At 45.1% G+C, this 17,085-nt stretch overlaps 1 protein-coding gene across 2 annotated transcripts in view; it reads left to right on the forward strand.

The window, feature by feature from the left end:
• The first annotated feature begins 4,033 nt into the window (after positions 1 to 4,033).
• LOC134353538 (deformed epidermal autoregulatory factor 1 homolog) overlaps positions 4,034 to 17,085 on the forward strand; it is a 113,422-nt gene continuing 100,370 nt past the window's right edge. For both annotated transcript variants that reach the window (XR_010019635.1, XM_063061541.1), the window contains exons 1-2: positions 4,034 to 4,276; positions 13,027 to 13,121. Coding sequence is in view for 1 of the 2 variants with exons in the window: in XM_063061541.1 (XP_062917611.1) it covers positions 4,159 to 4,276; positions 13,027 to 13,121 (213 nt within the window). In the remaining variant the exon portion in view is untranslated. The remainder of the gene's footprint in view (positions 4,277 to 13,026; positions 13,122 to 17,085) is intronic.

The raw sequence follows: 17,085 nt of genomic DNA on the forward strand, positions 1-17,085 counted from the left end.
GGTTGGGGTGACTGGTGTCCCTGCTGATCTTCCAGGCCTTCTTTCTGCACCTGCTGCTGTAAATGTCCTCAATGGAGGGAAGTTCACATCCACAGATGCACTGAGCTGTCCGTACCACTCTCTGCAGTGCCCAGCGATCAAGGTTGGTGCAGTTCCCGTACCAGGCAGTGATACAGCCAGTCAGGATGCTCTCAATGGTGCTCCTGGAGAAGGTCTTGAGCATCTGGGGGCCCATGCCGAAAATCTTCAGTCACCTAAGGTGGAAGAGACACTGTGGTGTTTTTCTTGCCACAAAGCCGGTGTGTACAGTCCAGGTGAGATCACTGGTGATGTGTGTCCTGAGGAACTTGAACCTACTCTCCCTCTCAACTGCAGTCCCGTTGATGTTGATCGGGCCGAGCCTGTCTCCATTCTTCCTGTGATTCACGATCAGCTCTTTTGTTTTTGGACATTGAGGGAGAGGTTGTTATCTTGGCAACACTGTGTCAGGGTGTTAACCTCTCCTCTGTGGGCTGTCTCATCACTGCTAGAAATAAGGCCGATGAAAGTCGTGTCATTTGTGAATTTGATCGGCAGATGGAGCTGTGTGTGGCAGCACAGTCGTGGGTGTAAAGGGAGTGGGGGGGGGGACTCAGGGCACAACCCTAGGGGCACCTGTGTTGAAGGTCAGAGGAGCAGAGGTGAGGGAGCCCATCCTTACCACCTGTCAGCGATCTGATAGGAAGTCTAGGATCCAGCTGCACAAGGTGGGGTGCAGGCCGAGGTCTCTGAGCTTCCTGGGAAGTCTGGAGGGAATTATGGTGTTGAATGCTGAACTGTAGTCCAGGGACAGCATTCTAACGTATGCATCCCTCGTCTCCAGGTGAGTGAGGACGGTGTATAGTGCTGTGGAAAACTGGTTCTGTTGGTAGGTGAATTGTAGGGGTCCAGTGTGGGTGGTAGCAAGCTGCAGATGTAATCTTTAACCAGCCTCTCGAAGCATCTGCTTATTATTGAGGTGAGTGCGACAGGGCGCCAGCCGTTCAGACATGTTACCTTGGTTTTCTTCGGTACAGGGACAATGATGGATGATTTGAAACAGGACGGCACTACACACAGAACATAGAAATCTACAGAGCATTACAGGCCCTTCAGCCCATAATGATGTGCCAACCATCATTACTCTAGAAACTGCCTAGAATTTCCCCACGGCATAGCCCTCTATTTTTCAAAGCTCCATGTACCTAAGAGTCTCTTAAAAGGCCCTATTGTATCTACCTCCACCACCGTCACTGGCAGTGCATTCCACATACCAACCATTCTCTGTGGAAAAAACTTACTCCTGACATCTCCTCTATACCTACTTCCAAGCACCTTAAAACTGTGCCCTCCCATTCTAGCCATTTCAGCCCTGGGAAAAAGCCTCTGACTATCCACATGATCAATGCCTCTCATCATCTTATACACCTCTACCAGGTCACCTCTCATCCTCCGTCGCTCCAAGGAGAAAAGGCCGAGTTCACTCAACCTATTCTCATAAGGCATGCTCCCCAATCCAGGCAACATCTTTGTAAATCTCCTCTGCACCCTTTCTATGGTTTCCACGTCCTTCCTATAGTGAGGCAACCAGAACTGAGCACAGTACTCCAAGTGGGGTCTGACCAGGGTCCTATATAGCTGCAACATTACCTCTCGACTCTTAAACTCAATCCCACGATTGATGAAGGCCAATACACCGTATGCTTTCCTAACCACAGAGTCAACCTGTGCAGCAGCTTTGAGTGTCCTATGGACTCGGACCCCAAGATCCCTCTGATCTTCCACACTGCCAAGAGTCTTACCATTAATACTATATTCTGCCATCATATTTGACCTACCAAAATGAACCACTTCACACTTATCTGGGTTGAACTCCATCTGTCACTTCTCAGCTCAGTTTTGCATCCTATCAATGTCCCGCTGTAACTTCTGACAGCCCTCCATACTATCCACAACACCTCCAATCTTTGTGTCATCAGCAAATTTACTAACCCATCCCTCCACTTCTTCATCCAGGTCATTTATAAATATCACAGAGAGAAAGGGTCCCAGAACAGATCCCTGAGACACACCACTGGTCACCGACCTCCATGCAGAATATGAACCTGCTACAACCACTCTTTGCCTTCTGTGAGCAAGCCAGTTCTGGATCCAAAAAGCAAGGTCTCCTTGGATCCCATGCCTCCTTACTTTCTGAATGAGCCTTACATGGGGAACCATATCAAATCCATATGTACTACATCCAGTGCTCTACCTTCTGTAATCTACGTGGGAGAGGGGGAGATTAAAAATGTCCGTAAACAGCTGAGGACTCTTCCTGGGATGCTGCCTGGAGGCTGTTGACACGTTGGAATGTATGTCAGCATCAGAGATGACCGAGGAGCAGGTCTGGTCCGTTGGCAAGGTATATTGTATCCTGGACACAATGCCACAGAGTAATACAACACAGAAACAGGCTCGTCAGCCCAGTGATCCATCCCAACCTATTTCCTTGCCCTGCTTGTCTGTATTTCACCCTTAACCTTTCCTATCCATGCACCTGTCTTTAATGGTGTGCTTTCAGGCTTCTGTATCTCCTCCCCGGTGGTAGTAATGAGAAGAGGGCACGTCAGTGTACATCAGCGACATTCTGTCCTGGGAGACTCCCTGTTTCACCCACTTTCAGATTCCTAATTTAGATAATCTCCACCTTTTGATTTCTCTTACTGAAACGTACCGTCACATATCTCCCACATTCACCGGGCTTTGCCCACTCAGCCTCTCTGTAGCTCATTACAGATTTACAGTTTCCTCACAACATGCCTTTCCATCTTATTTTCACCACTGATAGATAAATCTGGAAACCTTGCAAGACTCGTACAGCCAGATTTGGGTACAGCTTCTTTCCAACTGTGATAAGACTGGTGAACAGATCCTGACCCGGATCTGGGCCGTACCCTCCAAATATCCGGACCTGCCTCTCGGTTTTTATGCACTACCTTACTTCCCATTTTTCTATTTTCTATTTATGTTCATAATTTAAATTTTTAATATTTACTGTCGATTTGTAATTCAGGGAGTGGGAAGCGCAGAATCAAATATCGCTATGATGACTGTACATTCTAGTATCAATTGTTTGGCGACAATAAAGTATAAAGTACACCTGTTCCTTCCTCTCAGCAAATAGAGCACGGAAAGCGAAGCCAATCTGATCCAGCACGAGTTTCCTTCCTCCATTCTGGAGAATCAATCGATTCCTGCCTTTTGTGAGATGCTGGAGCAGAATCATTGTCTCCGTTTCTCCTTCCGCAGAGCTGAGTGTTTCTGTGCTCATCCTCAATCGGTTCCACGCAATGTACCCGCTGAATTTTTTTTAACACACCTGCGCGTAAAATTTCTTCTGAGCAGGAAATTTTTACATGGTCTGAAAACTGAGCAGCCCTTCCATAAAACATTTGTATAAAAGAGCATTCCCGCCGCGCGCGGAACTTTGGCTCCTGGGTGAAAGATTCCGTGTGTTGCTCTAAATAGCGGGCTCGCTGATCACAGGACCCATCAGGCGGGCGCTTTAAATGGCACGATTTCAAAGGAAATGCTGGTACTTCTGTCAGTAAATACCAAATGTGATTTTTTGCAACAACTGTTGACATAACATGGTGCAGTTTATCTAAAAAAACTAGGCGAATAAAATCCCACCGAAACACGAAGCCTCCCGATTGCTCCCAAATCACCCTGCGCCATGCACAAACCCCCCGTGATTGCTGAATCAAAGGTAATACAGTAGTTCTAAAAGTTGAACAAAAGTTTGCGGAACACGGGAATTAAGCTCCGCCCAGCGTTTTGTGTGTTTTGCTAGGATTTCATACATCTGCAGATTTTCTCTTCTTTGCCTTCGGCGCTGCTCGGGTCGGCCGGAGGACTCGGCAGCGCTCAGGTCGACGGGAGGACTGGACAATGCTCGGGTCGGTGGGAGGACTCGGCTGAATTCGGCAGCGCTCGGGTATGCGAGAGGACTCGGTAGTGTTCGGCTCGGCTGTGGGACTTGGCCGCGCTCGGGTGTGCGGGAGGATTCGCAGCACTCGAGTGAATTCGGTGGAGCTCGGGTCGGCGGGAGGATTCGGCAGCACTCGAGTGAATTCGGCGGCGCTCGCCGAAGGGACGATGGAAGCGAAGGGGCTCGGCATGGAGTCGCCTGAAGTGACGGAGGTTTCGGTGATGGGGGAAGAGCAGATCGACATGGCCGAGCAGCTGCCGAGCTCCGACGAGGCTGGCTTCGCAGGCGAGTGTGTCCGGGAGGTGTTGGGAGCAGTGCCAGAGGCTGCTTAAAATCACGCAGCGGCCGGGATGTTAGGCCCACGCCTCACAAAACAATAAATAAAAATATGTTGAGATTGTCCGGCGCCGCCAGCGGGAGCCGAGCCGAGCCGAGCCGGCCCGAAGCGCTTCGGCCGAAGCTCCCGGCACTCGGGCCGTTACTCGCCGAGCGATGGCGGGAGTCGGGTGGATGGCGGCCCGGTCGGCGAGGGAGGTGGTTGGCGATGAGACAGGGGGAGGGCGATTGGAAAATAGGACACCCCCTTCCTTTTCCTCCCCTACTTCCTTTATCATTAGCACACAACCCCCTTGCTCCCCGTTTCCCCACCTGATTCCAGTCTTCCATCTGCCTACCATCTGTCTCTGGTTCCACTCATAACCTAGTTATAGAGTTGTACTGCATGGAAACAGGCCTTTTGGCCCAACTCGTCAATGCTGACTACTTGAGCTAATCCCTTTTCCCCACATTTGTAAATATCCCTTTACCTTGCCAATCCATAAATGTGTAATTTGTGCCTGTCTCTACTGCTTTTTTTGACAACTTGTGCCATATGCCCACCACTCGCTGGATCTCATTTAAATCGTACCCCACTCACATTAGATTAATGAGTCAGAATTGGGTTTGTTATCACTGACTTAATGGTCATGAAATTTCTTTTACAGCCACAGTACAGTGTGAAAACATAAAATGATTTTCTTGAACCCTCTCCAGTTTCAGCACATCCTTTCTAAGATAAGGGGCCCAAAACTGCTCACAATATCCAAGTGAGGCATCTCTAGTGCTTTATAAAGTCTCACCATTACATCCTAGTTTTTATATTCTAGTCATCTTAGATAAACGCTAACGTTGCATTTACCTTCCTCACCACAGACCCAACCTGAAAATTAACCTTTAGAGAATCCTGTAAGAAGATTCCAGTTGCTTTGCACCTCAGATTTTTGAATTTACTCTTCATTCAGAAAGTAGTTTACCTTTTTATTTTTTCTACCAAAGTACGACTGTACACTTCCTGACACTATTCCACCTACCACTTCTTTGCCCATTCTCCCAATCTGTCTGAGTCCTTCAGGAGCCTCTCTATTTCCTTAAAATTACCTTAAAAAGAATCAGTCCCAACACAGACCCTTGTGGAACGCCACTCGTCACCAGCAGCCAATCAAGATAGGCTCCCTTGATTCCCACTCTTTGTTTCCTGCCAGTCAATCACTGCTTTATCCATGCTACACACATCAAATTTGCTGGTGAACGCAGCAGGCCAGGCAGCATCTCTACAGTGGACGTTTCGGGCTGAGACCCTTCGTCAGGACTCTCTATGCTAGTATCTTTCCTGTAATACCATGGGCTCTTAACTTGTTAAGCAGCCTCATGTGTGGCACCTTGTCAGATGCCTTCTGAAAATCCAAGTACACAACATCAACTAATTCTCCTTTATCTTTCTTGCTTGTTATTTCTTCAAAGAATTCCAACAGAATTGTCGTGCAAGAATTTCCCTTAAAGAATCTATGCTGACTATGGCCTACTTTATCTTGTGCCTCCAAGTACTATGAAAACACATCCTTAATAAGCAAATCCACTGTCGTCCCAATCACTGAGGTCAGACTAACTGGCCTATGGCTTCCTTCTTCTGCTCCTCTCCCTTGAAGACTGGAGTGGCATTTGCAATTTCCATTCCTCCAGAACAATGCCAGATTCAAATGATTCATGAACAATCATTACTAATGCTCCCACAATCTCTTGAGTCACCTCTTTCAGAACCCTGGGTTGTATATCGTCTTGTCCAGGTGATTTATCTACCTTCAGACCTTTCAGTTTCCCAAGAACCTTCTCTCAAGTAATGGCAAATTCACTCGCTGACACTCTTGATCTTCTGACATGCTGCTTGTGTCTTCCACAGTGAAGATTAATGCAAAATACTTATTCAGTTTGTTTGCCATTTCCTTGTCCCCCATTGCTACCTCTCCTGCATCATTTTCCAGTCATCCAATATTCACCCTCACCTCTCTTTTTACACTTCATGTATCTGAAGAAACCTTTGGTATCCTCTAATATTGTATTCATTACCTTTGTATTCCAACTTTTTGTTTTTAATGCCTTTTTAGTTGCCTTCTGTTTAAAAGCTTCCCGTTCCTCTAACTTCCCACTATTTTTTTCTCTTACTATATGCTCTTTCTTTGGTGTTTATTTTGGCTTTGACTTCTCTTGTTAGCCACAATTGTGTTATCTTGCCTTTAGAATACTTCCACTTTGGGATATATATATCCTGCGTCTTCCAAATTGCTTCCAGAAATTCCAGTCATTGTTGCTGTGTTGTCATCCCTGCCAGTGTTCTTTTACTTTTGGCCAGCTCTTCCGTAATTATCTTTATTTCACTAGAATAGTGATACATCTGACTTTAGCTTCTCCTTCTCAAATTTCAGGGCAAATTGTATCATATTATAACCATATAACAATTACAGCATGGAAACAGGCCAACTCAGCCCTTCTGGTCCGTGCCAAACGCTTACTCTCACCTAGAACCACCGACCTGCACTCAGTCCATAACCCTCCATTCCTTTCCTGTCCGTAGAGCTATCCAATTTAACCTTAAATGACAACATCGAACCTGCCTCATCCACTTCTGCTGGAAGCTCGTTCCACATAGCTACCACTCTCTGAGTAAAGAAGTTCCCCCTCATGTTACCCCTAAACTTTTGCCCTTTAACTCTCAACTCATGTCCTCTTCTTTGAATCTCCCCTACTCTCAATGGAAAAAGCTTATCCACGTCAACTCTATCTATCCCCCTCATAATTTTAAATACCTCTATCAAGTCCCCCCTCAACCTTCTACGTTCCAGAGAATAAAGACCCAACTTGTTCAACCTTTCTTTGTAACTTAGGTGATGAAACCCAGGTAACATTCTGGTAAATCTTCTCTGTACTCTCTCTATTTTGTTGACATCTTTCCTATGATTCGGTGACCAGAACTGTACACAATACTCCAAATTTGGCCTTATCAATGCCTTGTACAATTTCAATATTACATCCCAACTCGTATACTCAATGCTCTGATTTATAAAGGCCAGCATACCAAAAGCTTTCTTCACCACCCTATGCACATGAGATTCCACCTTCAGGGAACTATGCACCATTATTCCTAGATCCCTCTGTTCTACTGCATTCTTCAATGCCCTGCCATTTACCATGTATGTCCTATTTTGATTAGTCCTACCAAAATGTAGTACCTCACATTCATCAGCATTAAACTCCATCTGCCATCTTTCAGCCCACTCTTCTAACTGGCCTAAATCTCTCTGCAAACTTTGAAAACCTGCTTCATTGTCCACAAGGCCACCTATTTTAGTATCATCTGCATACTTTCTAATCCAATTTACCACCCTATCATCCAGATCATTAATGTATATGACAAACAGCATTGGACCCAGTATAGATCCCTGAGGCACACCACTAGTCACCGGCCTCCAATCTGACAAACATTTATCCACCTCTACTCTCTGGCGTCTCCCATCCAGCTACTGCTGAATCCATTTTACTACTTCAATATTAATACTTAATGATTGAACCTTCCTAACTAACCTAACGTGTGGAACCTTGTTAAAGGCCTTACTGAAGTCCATATAGACAACATCCACTGCTTTACCCTCGTCAACTTTTCTAGTAACCTCTTCAAAAAATTCAATAAAATTTGTCAAACATGACCTTCCACACTCAGATCCATGTTGACTGTTCCTAATCAGACCCTGTCTATCCAGATAATTATATATACCATCTCTAAGAATACTTTCTATCAATTTACCCACCACTGACGTCAAACTCACAAGCCAATAATTGCTAGGTTTACTCTTAGAACCCTTTTTAAACAATGGAACCACATGATCAATACGTCAACCCGACAGCACTATCCCCGTTTCTAATGACATTTGAAATATTTCTTTCAGAGCCTCTGCTATTTCTACACTAATTTCCCTCAAGGTCCCAGGGAATATCCTGTCAGGACCCAGATACTTATCCACTTTTATATTCCTTAAAAGCGCCAGTTCTTCCTCTTCTTTAATCATCATAGTTTCCATAACTTCCCTACCTGTTTCCCTTACCTTACACAATTCAATATCCTTCTCCTTAGTGAATACCGAAGAAAAGAAATTGTTCAAAATCTCCCCCATCTCTTTTGGCTCCACACATAGCTGGCCACTCTGATTCTCTAAGGGACCAATTTTATCCCTCACTATCCTTTTGCTATTAATATAACTGTAGAAACCCTTTGGATTTATTTTCACCTTACTTGCCAAAGCAACCTCATATCTTTCAGCTTTTCTAATTTCTTTTTACATTCTTTATATTCCTCAAGTACCTCATTTACTCCATGCTGCCTATATTTATTGCAGATATCTCTCTTTTTCCGAACCAAGTTTCCAATATCCCTTGAAAACCATAGCTCTCTCAAACTTTTAACATTTCCTTTCAACCTAACAGGAACATAAGATTCTGTACCCTCAAAATTTCACCTTTAAATGACCTCCATTTCTTTATTACATCCTTCCCATAAAACGAATTGTCCCAATCCACTCCTTCTAAATCCTTTCACTTCTCCTTAAAGTTAGCTTTTCTCCAGTAAAAAATCTCAAGCCTGGGTCCATACCTATCCTCCATAATTATATTGAAACTAATGGCATTGCGATCACTGGACCCAAAGTGCTCCCCAAAACATACCTCTGTCACCTGACCTATCTCATTCCCCAACAGGAGATCCAACGCTGCCCCTTCTCTAGTTGGTACCTCTATGTATTGCTGCAAAAAACTATCCTGCACACATTTTACAAACTCCAAACCATCCAGCCCTTTTATAGTATGGGCTTCCCAGTCTATGTGTGGAAAATTAAAATCTCCCACAATCACAACCTTGTGCTTACTACAAATATCTGCGATCTCCTTACAAATTTGCTCCTCCACTTCTCACTCCCCATTAGGTGGTCTATAATATGCCCCTATAAGTGTTACTACACCTTTCCCATTCCTCAATTCCACCCAAGTAGCCTCCCTAGACGAGCCCTCTAATCTATCCTGCCAGAGCACCAGTGTAATATTTTCTCTAACAAGCAATGCAACACCTCCCCCTCTTGTCCCTCCGATTCTATCACACCTGAAGCAATGAAATCCAGGAATATTTAGTTGCCAATCACACCCCTCCTGCAACCATGTTTCACAAATAGCTACCACATCATACTTCCAGGTTATCAATCCATGCTTTAAGCTCATCCACCTTTCTTATAATGCTTGTAGCATTAAAATAAATGCATTTAAGAAATTTTTCACCTCTTACTCTCTGTTTCTTACTAACGGTGCAAACAACTTTACTATTTTCTTTTTCTTCCTTCTCCCCTACATCTGTTCTTACACTCTGGTTCCCCTCCCTCCTTGTATCTAGTTTAAATCCACTAGAGCCTCTCTAGCAAACCTACCTGCAAGAATATTTGTCCCCTTCCAGTTCAGATGTAAACTGTCCCGCTGGAACAGGTCCCACCTTCTCTGGAAAACTGCCCAATTATCTATAAATCTGATGATATTAGGATAACTTTCCCATAAAGGTTCCTTTACCTTAATCAATTCTGGTTCATTGCACAACACTAAATCCAGAATGGCTGATCCCCCCACCACTGGGCTCAACCGCAAGCTGCTCTAAAAAGCCATCTCATAGATATTATAGAAACTCCCCCTCTTGGGATCCTGCACCAACCTGATTTTCCCAATCTACCTGCATACTGAACTACCCCATGACTATTGTAATGTTGCCCTTTTGGCATGCATTGTCTATCTCCCAGTGTAATTTGCAGATCTCATCCTTACTACTGTTTGGGGGTCTGTATATAACTCCCTTCAGAGTCTTTTTACCCTTGCAGTTCCTTAGCTCTACCCACAATGATTCAACATCTTCTAACCATACATTTTTTAACCCTCTTTTTAATGATTTAATTTTTTTTTAACAAAAGTGCTACTCCACCCCCTCTGCCTGCCTGTCTGTTCTTTTGATAGAATGTGTATCCTTGGACACTAAGCTCCCAGTTGTAAACTTCTTTCAGCAATGATTCAGTGATGTCCTCAACATCATACATGCCAATCTGTAACCGTGCTGTGCTAAGGCTACTTTATTCTGTATACTGTGTGTAATCAAATATTAGATTAGATTATGAGAACACTCAGTCCTCGTTTATTGTCATTTAGAAATGCATACATTAAAAATGATACAATGTTCCTCCAGAGTGATATCACAAGAAAACACAGGACAAACCAAGACTAAAACTGACAAAACCACATAATTATAACATATAGTTACAACAGTGCAAAGCAATACCGTAATTTGATAAAGAGCAGACCATGGGCACGGTAAAAAAAAGTCTCAAAGTCCCGATACCCATCATCTCATGCAGACGGTAGGAGGGAGAAACTCTCCCTGCCATGAACCTCTAAGCACCGCAAACTTGCCGATGCAGCACCATTGGAAGCACCTGACCGCAGCAGACTCTGAGTCCGTCCGAAAACTTCGAGCCTCCGACCAGCCCCCCCAATACAGCCTCTCCAAGCACCATCCTCTGCTCTGCGCTTCGACCCCGCCCCGGCCGCCCAGCAACAAGCAAAGCCTAGGACTCGGGGCCTTTCCCTCCAGAGATTCTGGACCACACAGTAGCAGTAGCAGCGAAGCAGGCATTTCAGAAGTTTCACCAGATGTTCCTCTGTGCTCTCACGTCTGTCTCCATCAAATCAGGATTGTGCACGGCACCCTACTTGACAGATGACAGATATCACCACCGGAGTGGCTGCTGTGAGCTGCATCGCGCCGCCATCTTCTCCTCCCTCTTATAACACCTTCAGTCCTGTATTCACCCTTTTTAATTTTGCCTGACTTTTACATTACAACTTATCCTGTTGACTGCAGTTTTGCCCTCTCATCAGCCTCACCTTGCTAGGAGTCTCACTGCACATTGCCTCTGTTTGTAAACCAGTTGCCTCAGCCTCAGCACTCTCTCTCTTCAGCTCTCATCCCCCTGCCAAGTTAGTTTAAACACTGTTGAACCGGCCCCAAGGATACTGGTCCCCTTTGGGCTCAGGTTATGCCTTTCTCTGAAGAGATCCCAATGATCCATAAAGTTCATACAGATCAGATCATCACGAGTGCATTGAGATTCTTGTTGTTCATCCATCATTGACGTCGATGAGGACCTCGACACCATTATGATGGTGTTGAGACTAGCATGTGATTTGGATTGAAGTGAGGGAGAGTTGCGCAGTGTCAGCCTCACTCTCTCTTCCCAATTCCCATCTGGATCCAGTGGCAAGACAGAGTTTAGACGGCTGGAGATGGGACTAGGCGCAGTGGATGACCAGGACGTCTTCTGTGTCTTGTCCTGCTCTACACGTTCCATGACGCTTGCAGAGACGGCCTTCTTGACCATTGGACCTTCCATTGGTCTCGTCCGCTCAATCCGCCGGAGTCTGTCTTCACATGCTGGGATAGACAACTCCCTATCTCACCGAGGGTTTGAGACCCATCGGCTACCCTCACCTGGTTTAGCCGACTTGTCGAAGCCATTGCCCGGGATGTGGCCGCTGTCGCATACGGGGAGCCACAGGTGAGAGCTGAGTGCCAGGTGGGGACCAAAGGTGGACTAACCGCCCTGAAAAGGACGCGACATGTTCCCCCACCAGAGGTGCTACCCCTCCCTGACACCCCATACAAGGTAAACCAATGACTAAGTGCAGAATAGAGTGTTACAGAGAGGGTGCAGTGCAGGCAGACCATATGGTGACAGGTCATAATGAGGTAGATTACGAGGCCAGAAGTCCATCTTATTGCACCAGGGGACCATGTAAGAGTCTGATAACAGTGGAGTAGAAGCTATTCTTGACCTTAGTGACACGTGGTATCAGGCTTTTGTATCGTCTGGCCAATGGGAGGGAGGAGAAGAGAGTATGTGGAGGGTCAGGGTTTGGATTATGTTGGCTACTCTACTGAGGTAGTAAGAAGTGTAGGCAGAGTCCATGGAGGGACTCTGTCCCCATCCACTTGGTCTCACCTATCACCTTCTAGTGTGTCCTCCTTCCCCTTCCTCCCCACCACCTTATTCTGGCCTCTTTCCCTTCCTTTCCAGTCCTGATGAAGGATCCTGGCCAGAAATGTTGATTGTATCACAAACAAGAGAAAATCTGCAGATGCTGACAATCTAAGCAACACACACAAAATGTTGGAGGAACCCAGCAGGCCAAGCAGCATCTATGGACAAGAGTACAGTCAACATTTTGGGCTGAGACGTCAACTGTACTTTTTTCTGTACATGTTGCCTGGCCTGCTGAGTTCCTCCAACATTGATTGTACACTTCTTTCCATGATATTGCCCGACCTGCTGAGTTCCTCCAGCATTTACTGTGTATTCATCAGGATTTCCAGTATCTGCAGAATCCCTTGTGCCCATAGAGGGTTTTCATGATGTGTTGAGGTGTGTCCACAACTCTCCGTAGTTGTAGACACAGTTCAGTAATTCAGCACAAGTTTCTTGCAGTCAAGTGCAGAGCAGTTCCTGTGTCATGCTGAGATGCATCTTTATAGATCATTTCTATAGAGTAATGAGAATAATTGATAAGAGTCAATGGAGACACCTGCACAGTCTGCTATGTTTAATCAAGCACATCTCTAGTTTTTGACACCCTTGGTTCCTGTGTTGCAGAGGTGACAACGGTGACAGTGGCGAGTATGACTGGAACTGCTGATAATGTTTTCACAACGTCTGTTGCAAATGCTTCCATATCAGAGCATGTACTGGTAAGTCAGTTCATTCAGCACAGTCCATACATCCCAGGTTCTTTGTCATTTTCTGCTTATAGGCTGTCCTCGGCCATGTGTGATATGTTCAGTTCTAGGCACATAATAATATTTGTGATACCATCAGTTTTGTTCTGTCCAGTGTGTTTCAGCAGGCAACATTCTCTTTTTGGACAATAGGTTTAGAGAAAGAAAGATTTGTCACATGAGCATTGAAATATCGAAGTATACAGTACAATGCATCATTTGCATCAAATAAAAGTGAGAATTGCGCTGAGTGCCTGCAGTTGTCGCCATGCTTCCAACACCAGTGTAGCATGTCCACAACTCACTAACCCTAATCCATACCTGCTACATCTTTGGAATGTGAGAGGCAATTGGAGCACCCCGAGGAAACCCATGAGATCACGGGGAGAACATACAAACCCCTTACAGACAGTGGTGAGAATCAAACCCCGCTCTTACAGCTGACACTGTAAAGAGTTGCTTTAGCGGCTGTGCTACTGTACTGCCCTTCTGATTTTGTGTTCAACTCTGGACATTATAGCCCCATACTCTAAAGCCGCCCGCTGTACTGGTGAAAGGGCTGAGTTCCAGGGGAGACAAAACGTATTCCTGTCTGCTCTGTCAGTTGGTGTGAAACATTGCAAGGGACAGTGTCTGGAGGCACAATATCTGGATCTTCAAAAGGCAGTTGTTAGACTGAAAAAGGATTCACAGAATACCCCGCAGGAACTGGCCCTTCAGCCCATGATTTTGTTCCAAATTAATTAAACTAGTAATTAAATGTTGAACTAAACTAATCTCTTCTGCCTACATTAGTTTACATTCACAGTAATAGCTAATTGATTAGAAGCCTATGGTGAGAGGGTTACAATTGCACAGGGAATGGATGTACATGAACATTTGGTAACTTAATTCTACAGTGCATTGGGAATAACAATGAGATGACTATTACCAATGAATAAACATGTCTAGGATGAATATGATTTGGGTGATCACAAAACATAAAAGTCTGAATGTTCCTTTAAGGAAAAGTAGGATTGTTGCTTGTGTGAATACTGATACACACATGCAAATTTACTGTTCGCCAGGAAGCAATAATTTAACTCACACCAGTATAAACTTAGATTAAAATTATATAGACAAAATATTTTAAACCATAACAAACAGAATTAAGAAAAAGGCCCATATACAATACACATTTTAGCCTATAGTCTGCACATAATCATTGGAACTCATTGTTGCATAATCAGTTTGCTTCACTTCATTTACCCACGGTACCAAACGATTCTGCCTGAAAACACAGTCTAGGCAAAACAAAAATAAATATCCACGTAACAACCAAGGACAAAGCATCAAACTGTCTCCAAGGTTGAACGGCTGATTTTCAGAGCCAAGGCAGTTTTTACTACTTGGGGTAAAAGAGAGGCAAGACTGTGCAAGCGCGTGACGTCAACTAGTAGAGCGCGAAAGGTTTAAAAAGAAGACTGCCATATCCAGTGGGCAGCGGAGTGAGAGGCAGCAGAATGATAGGGCTTTGGTTCAACGGGCTTAGGCGATAACGGGACGAGGTGAGGTAGGTTTACCGGTGTCACTTGCGGAAAGGAGGAAGTATGTGTGTGAGGCCAGTTTTCTGTGCACAGAGTACCCCTGTGGCTGTCCCCCTTGACAATAAGTACTCTTGTTTGGGTACTGTTGGGGGGAACAGCCTACCTGGGGTGGGCGACAGTGGCCGTGCCTCTGGCACAGAGTCTGGCTCTGTGGCTCAGAAGGGTAGGGATAGGAAGAGGAAGGCAGTAGTGATAGGGGATTCTATATTTAGGGGGTCAGACAGGCAATTCTGTGGATGCAGGAAAGAAACACAGCTGGTAGTTTACCTCCCAGGTGCCAGGGTCCAGGATGTTTCAGATCGCGTTCAAGATATCCTGCAGTGGGAGTGAGAACTTCCAGAGGTCGTGGTACATATTGGTACCAATGACATAGGTAGGAAAAGGGAAGAGGTCCTGAAAAAAGTGTACTGGGTGTTAGGAAGGAAGTTGAGAAGCAGGACCGCAAAGGTAGTAATCTCGGGATTACTGCCTGTGCCACATGACAGTGAGAATAGGAATAGAATGAGGTGGAGGATAAATGCGTGGCTGAGGAATTAGAGCAGGGGGCAGGGATTCAGATTTCTGGATCTTTGGGACCTCTTTTGGGGCAGGTGTGACCTGTACAAAAAGGACGGATTGCACTTGAATCCCAGGGGGACCAATATCCTGGCAGGGAGGTTTGCTAAGGCTATTGAGGAGAGTTTCAACTAGAATTTTTGGGGGAGTGGGAACCGAATTGAAGAGACTGGGGAAAAGGCCGTTGGCTCACAAATAGAGAAAGCTTGCAGACAGTGCGAAAGGGAGGATAGGCAGGTGATAGAGAAGGGACGCGCTCAGACTGAAGGTTTGAGATGCATCTATTTTAACGCAAGGAGTGTTGTGAACAAAGCGGATGAGTTTAGAGCGTGGATCAGCACTTGGAGATGTGATATGGTGCCATTACAGAGACTTGGATGGCTGAGGGACAGGAATGGTTACTCCAAGTGCCGGGTTTTAGATGTTTCAGAAAGGACAGGGAGGGAGGCAAAAGAGGTGGGGGCGTGGCACTGTTGATCAGAGATAGTGTCACGGCTGCAGGAAAGGTGGACGCTATAAAGGGATTGTCTACAGAGTGTCTGTGGGTGGAGGTTAGGAACAGGAAGGGGTCAATAACTTTACTGGGTGTTTTTTATAGGCCGCCCAATAGTAACAGGTATATCAAGGAACTGATAGGGAAACAGATCCTGGAAAGGTGTAATAATAACAGAGTTGTCATGATGGGAGATTTTAATTTCCCAAATATCGATTGGCATCTCCCTAGAGCAAGGAGTTTAGATGGGGTGGAGTTTATTAGGTGTGTTCAGGAAGATTTCCTGACACAATATGCAGATAAGCCTACAAGAGGAGAGGCTGTACTTCATCTGGTATTGGGAAATGAACCTGGTCAGGTGTCAGATCTCTCATTGGGAAAGCATTTTGGAGGTAGTGATAATAATTCTATCTCCTTTACAATAGCATTGGAGAGAGATAGGAACAGACAAGTTAGAAAGCATTTAATTGGAGTAAGGGGAAATATGAGGCTATCAGGCAGGAATTTGGAAGATTAAATTGGAGACAGATGTTCTCAGGGAAAAGTACGGAAGAAATGTGGCAAATGTTCAGGGGATATTTGTGTGGAGTTTTGCATAGGTACGTTCCAATGAGACAGGGAAGTTATGGCAGGGTACAGGAACCGTGGTGTACAAAGACTGTAATAAATCTAGAGAAGAAGAAAAGAAAAGCTTACAAAAAGTTCAGAGAGCTAGGTAATGTTAGAGATCTAGAAGATTATAAGGCTAATAGGAAGGAGCATAAGAAGGAAATTAGGAGAGTCAGAAGGGGCCATGAGAAGGCCTTGGTGAGCAGGATTAAGGAAAACCCCAAGGCATTCTATAAATATGTGAAGAGCAAGAGGATAAGATGTGAGAGAATAGAACTAATCAAGTGTGACAGTGGAAAAGTGTGTATGGTACTGGGGGAGAGAGCAGAGGTACTTAAATGAGTACTTTACGTCAGTATTCACTGTGGAAAAGGATCTTGGTGATTGTAGTGATGACTTGCAGCAGACTGAAAAGCTTGAGCATGTAGATATTAAGGAAGAGGATGTGCTGGGGTTTTTGGAAAGCACCAAGTTGGATAAGTCGCCGGGACCAGATGAGATGTACCCCAGGCTATTATGGGAGATAAGGGAGGAGATTGCTGAGCCTCTGGCGATGATCTTTGCATCATCAATGAGGACGGGAGAGGTTCCGGAGGATTGGAGGGTTGCAGATGTTGTTCCTTTATTCAAGAAAGGGAGTAGAGATAGCTCAGGAAATTATAGACCAGTGAGTCTTACCTCAGTGTTTGGTAAG

This window comes from Mobula hypostoma, chromosome 11 (genome assembly GCF_963921235.1).
Source record: "Mobula hypostoma chromosome 11, sMobHyp1.1, whole genome shotgun sequence".
In the NCBI taxonomy this organism is placed as follows: Eukaryota; Metazoa; Chordata; class Chondrichthyes; order Myliobatiformes; family Myliobatidae; genus Mobula; species Mobula hypostoma.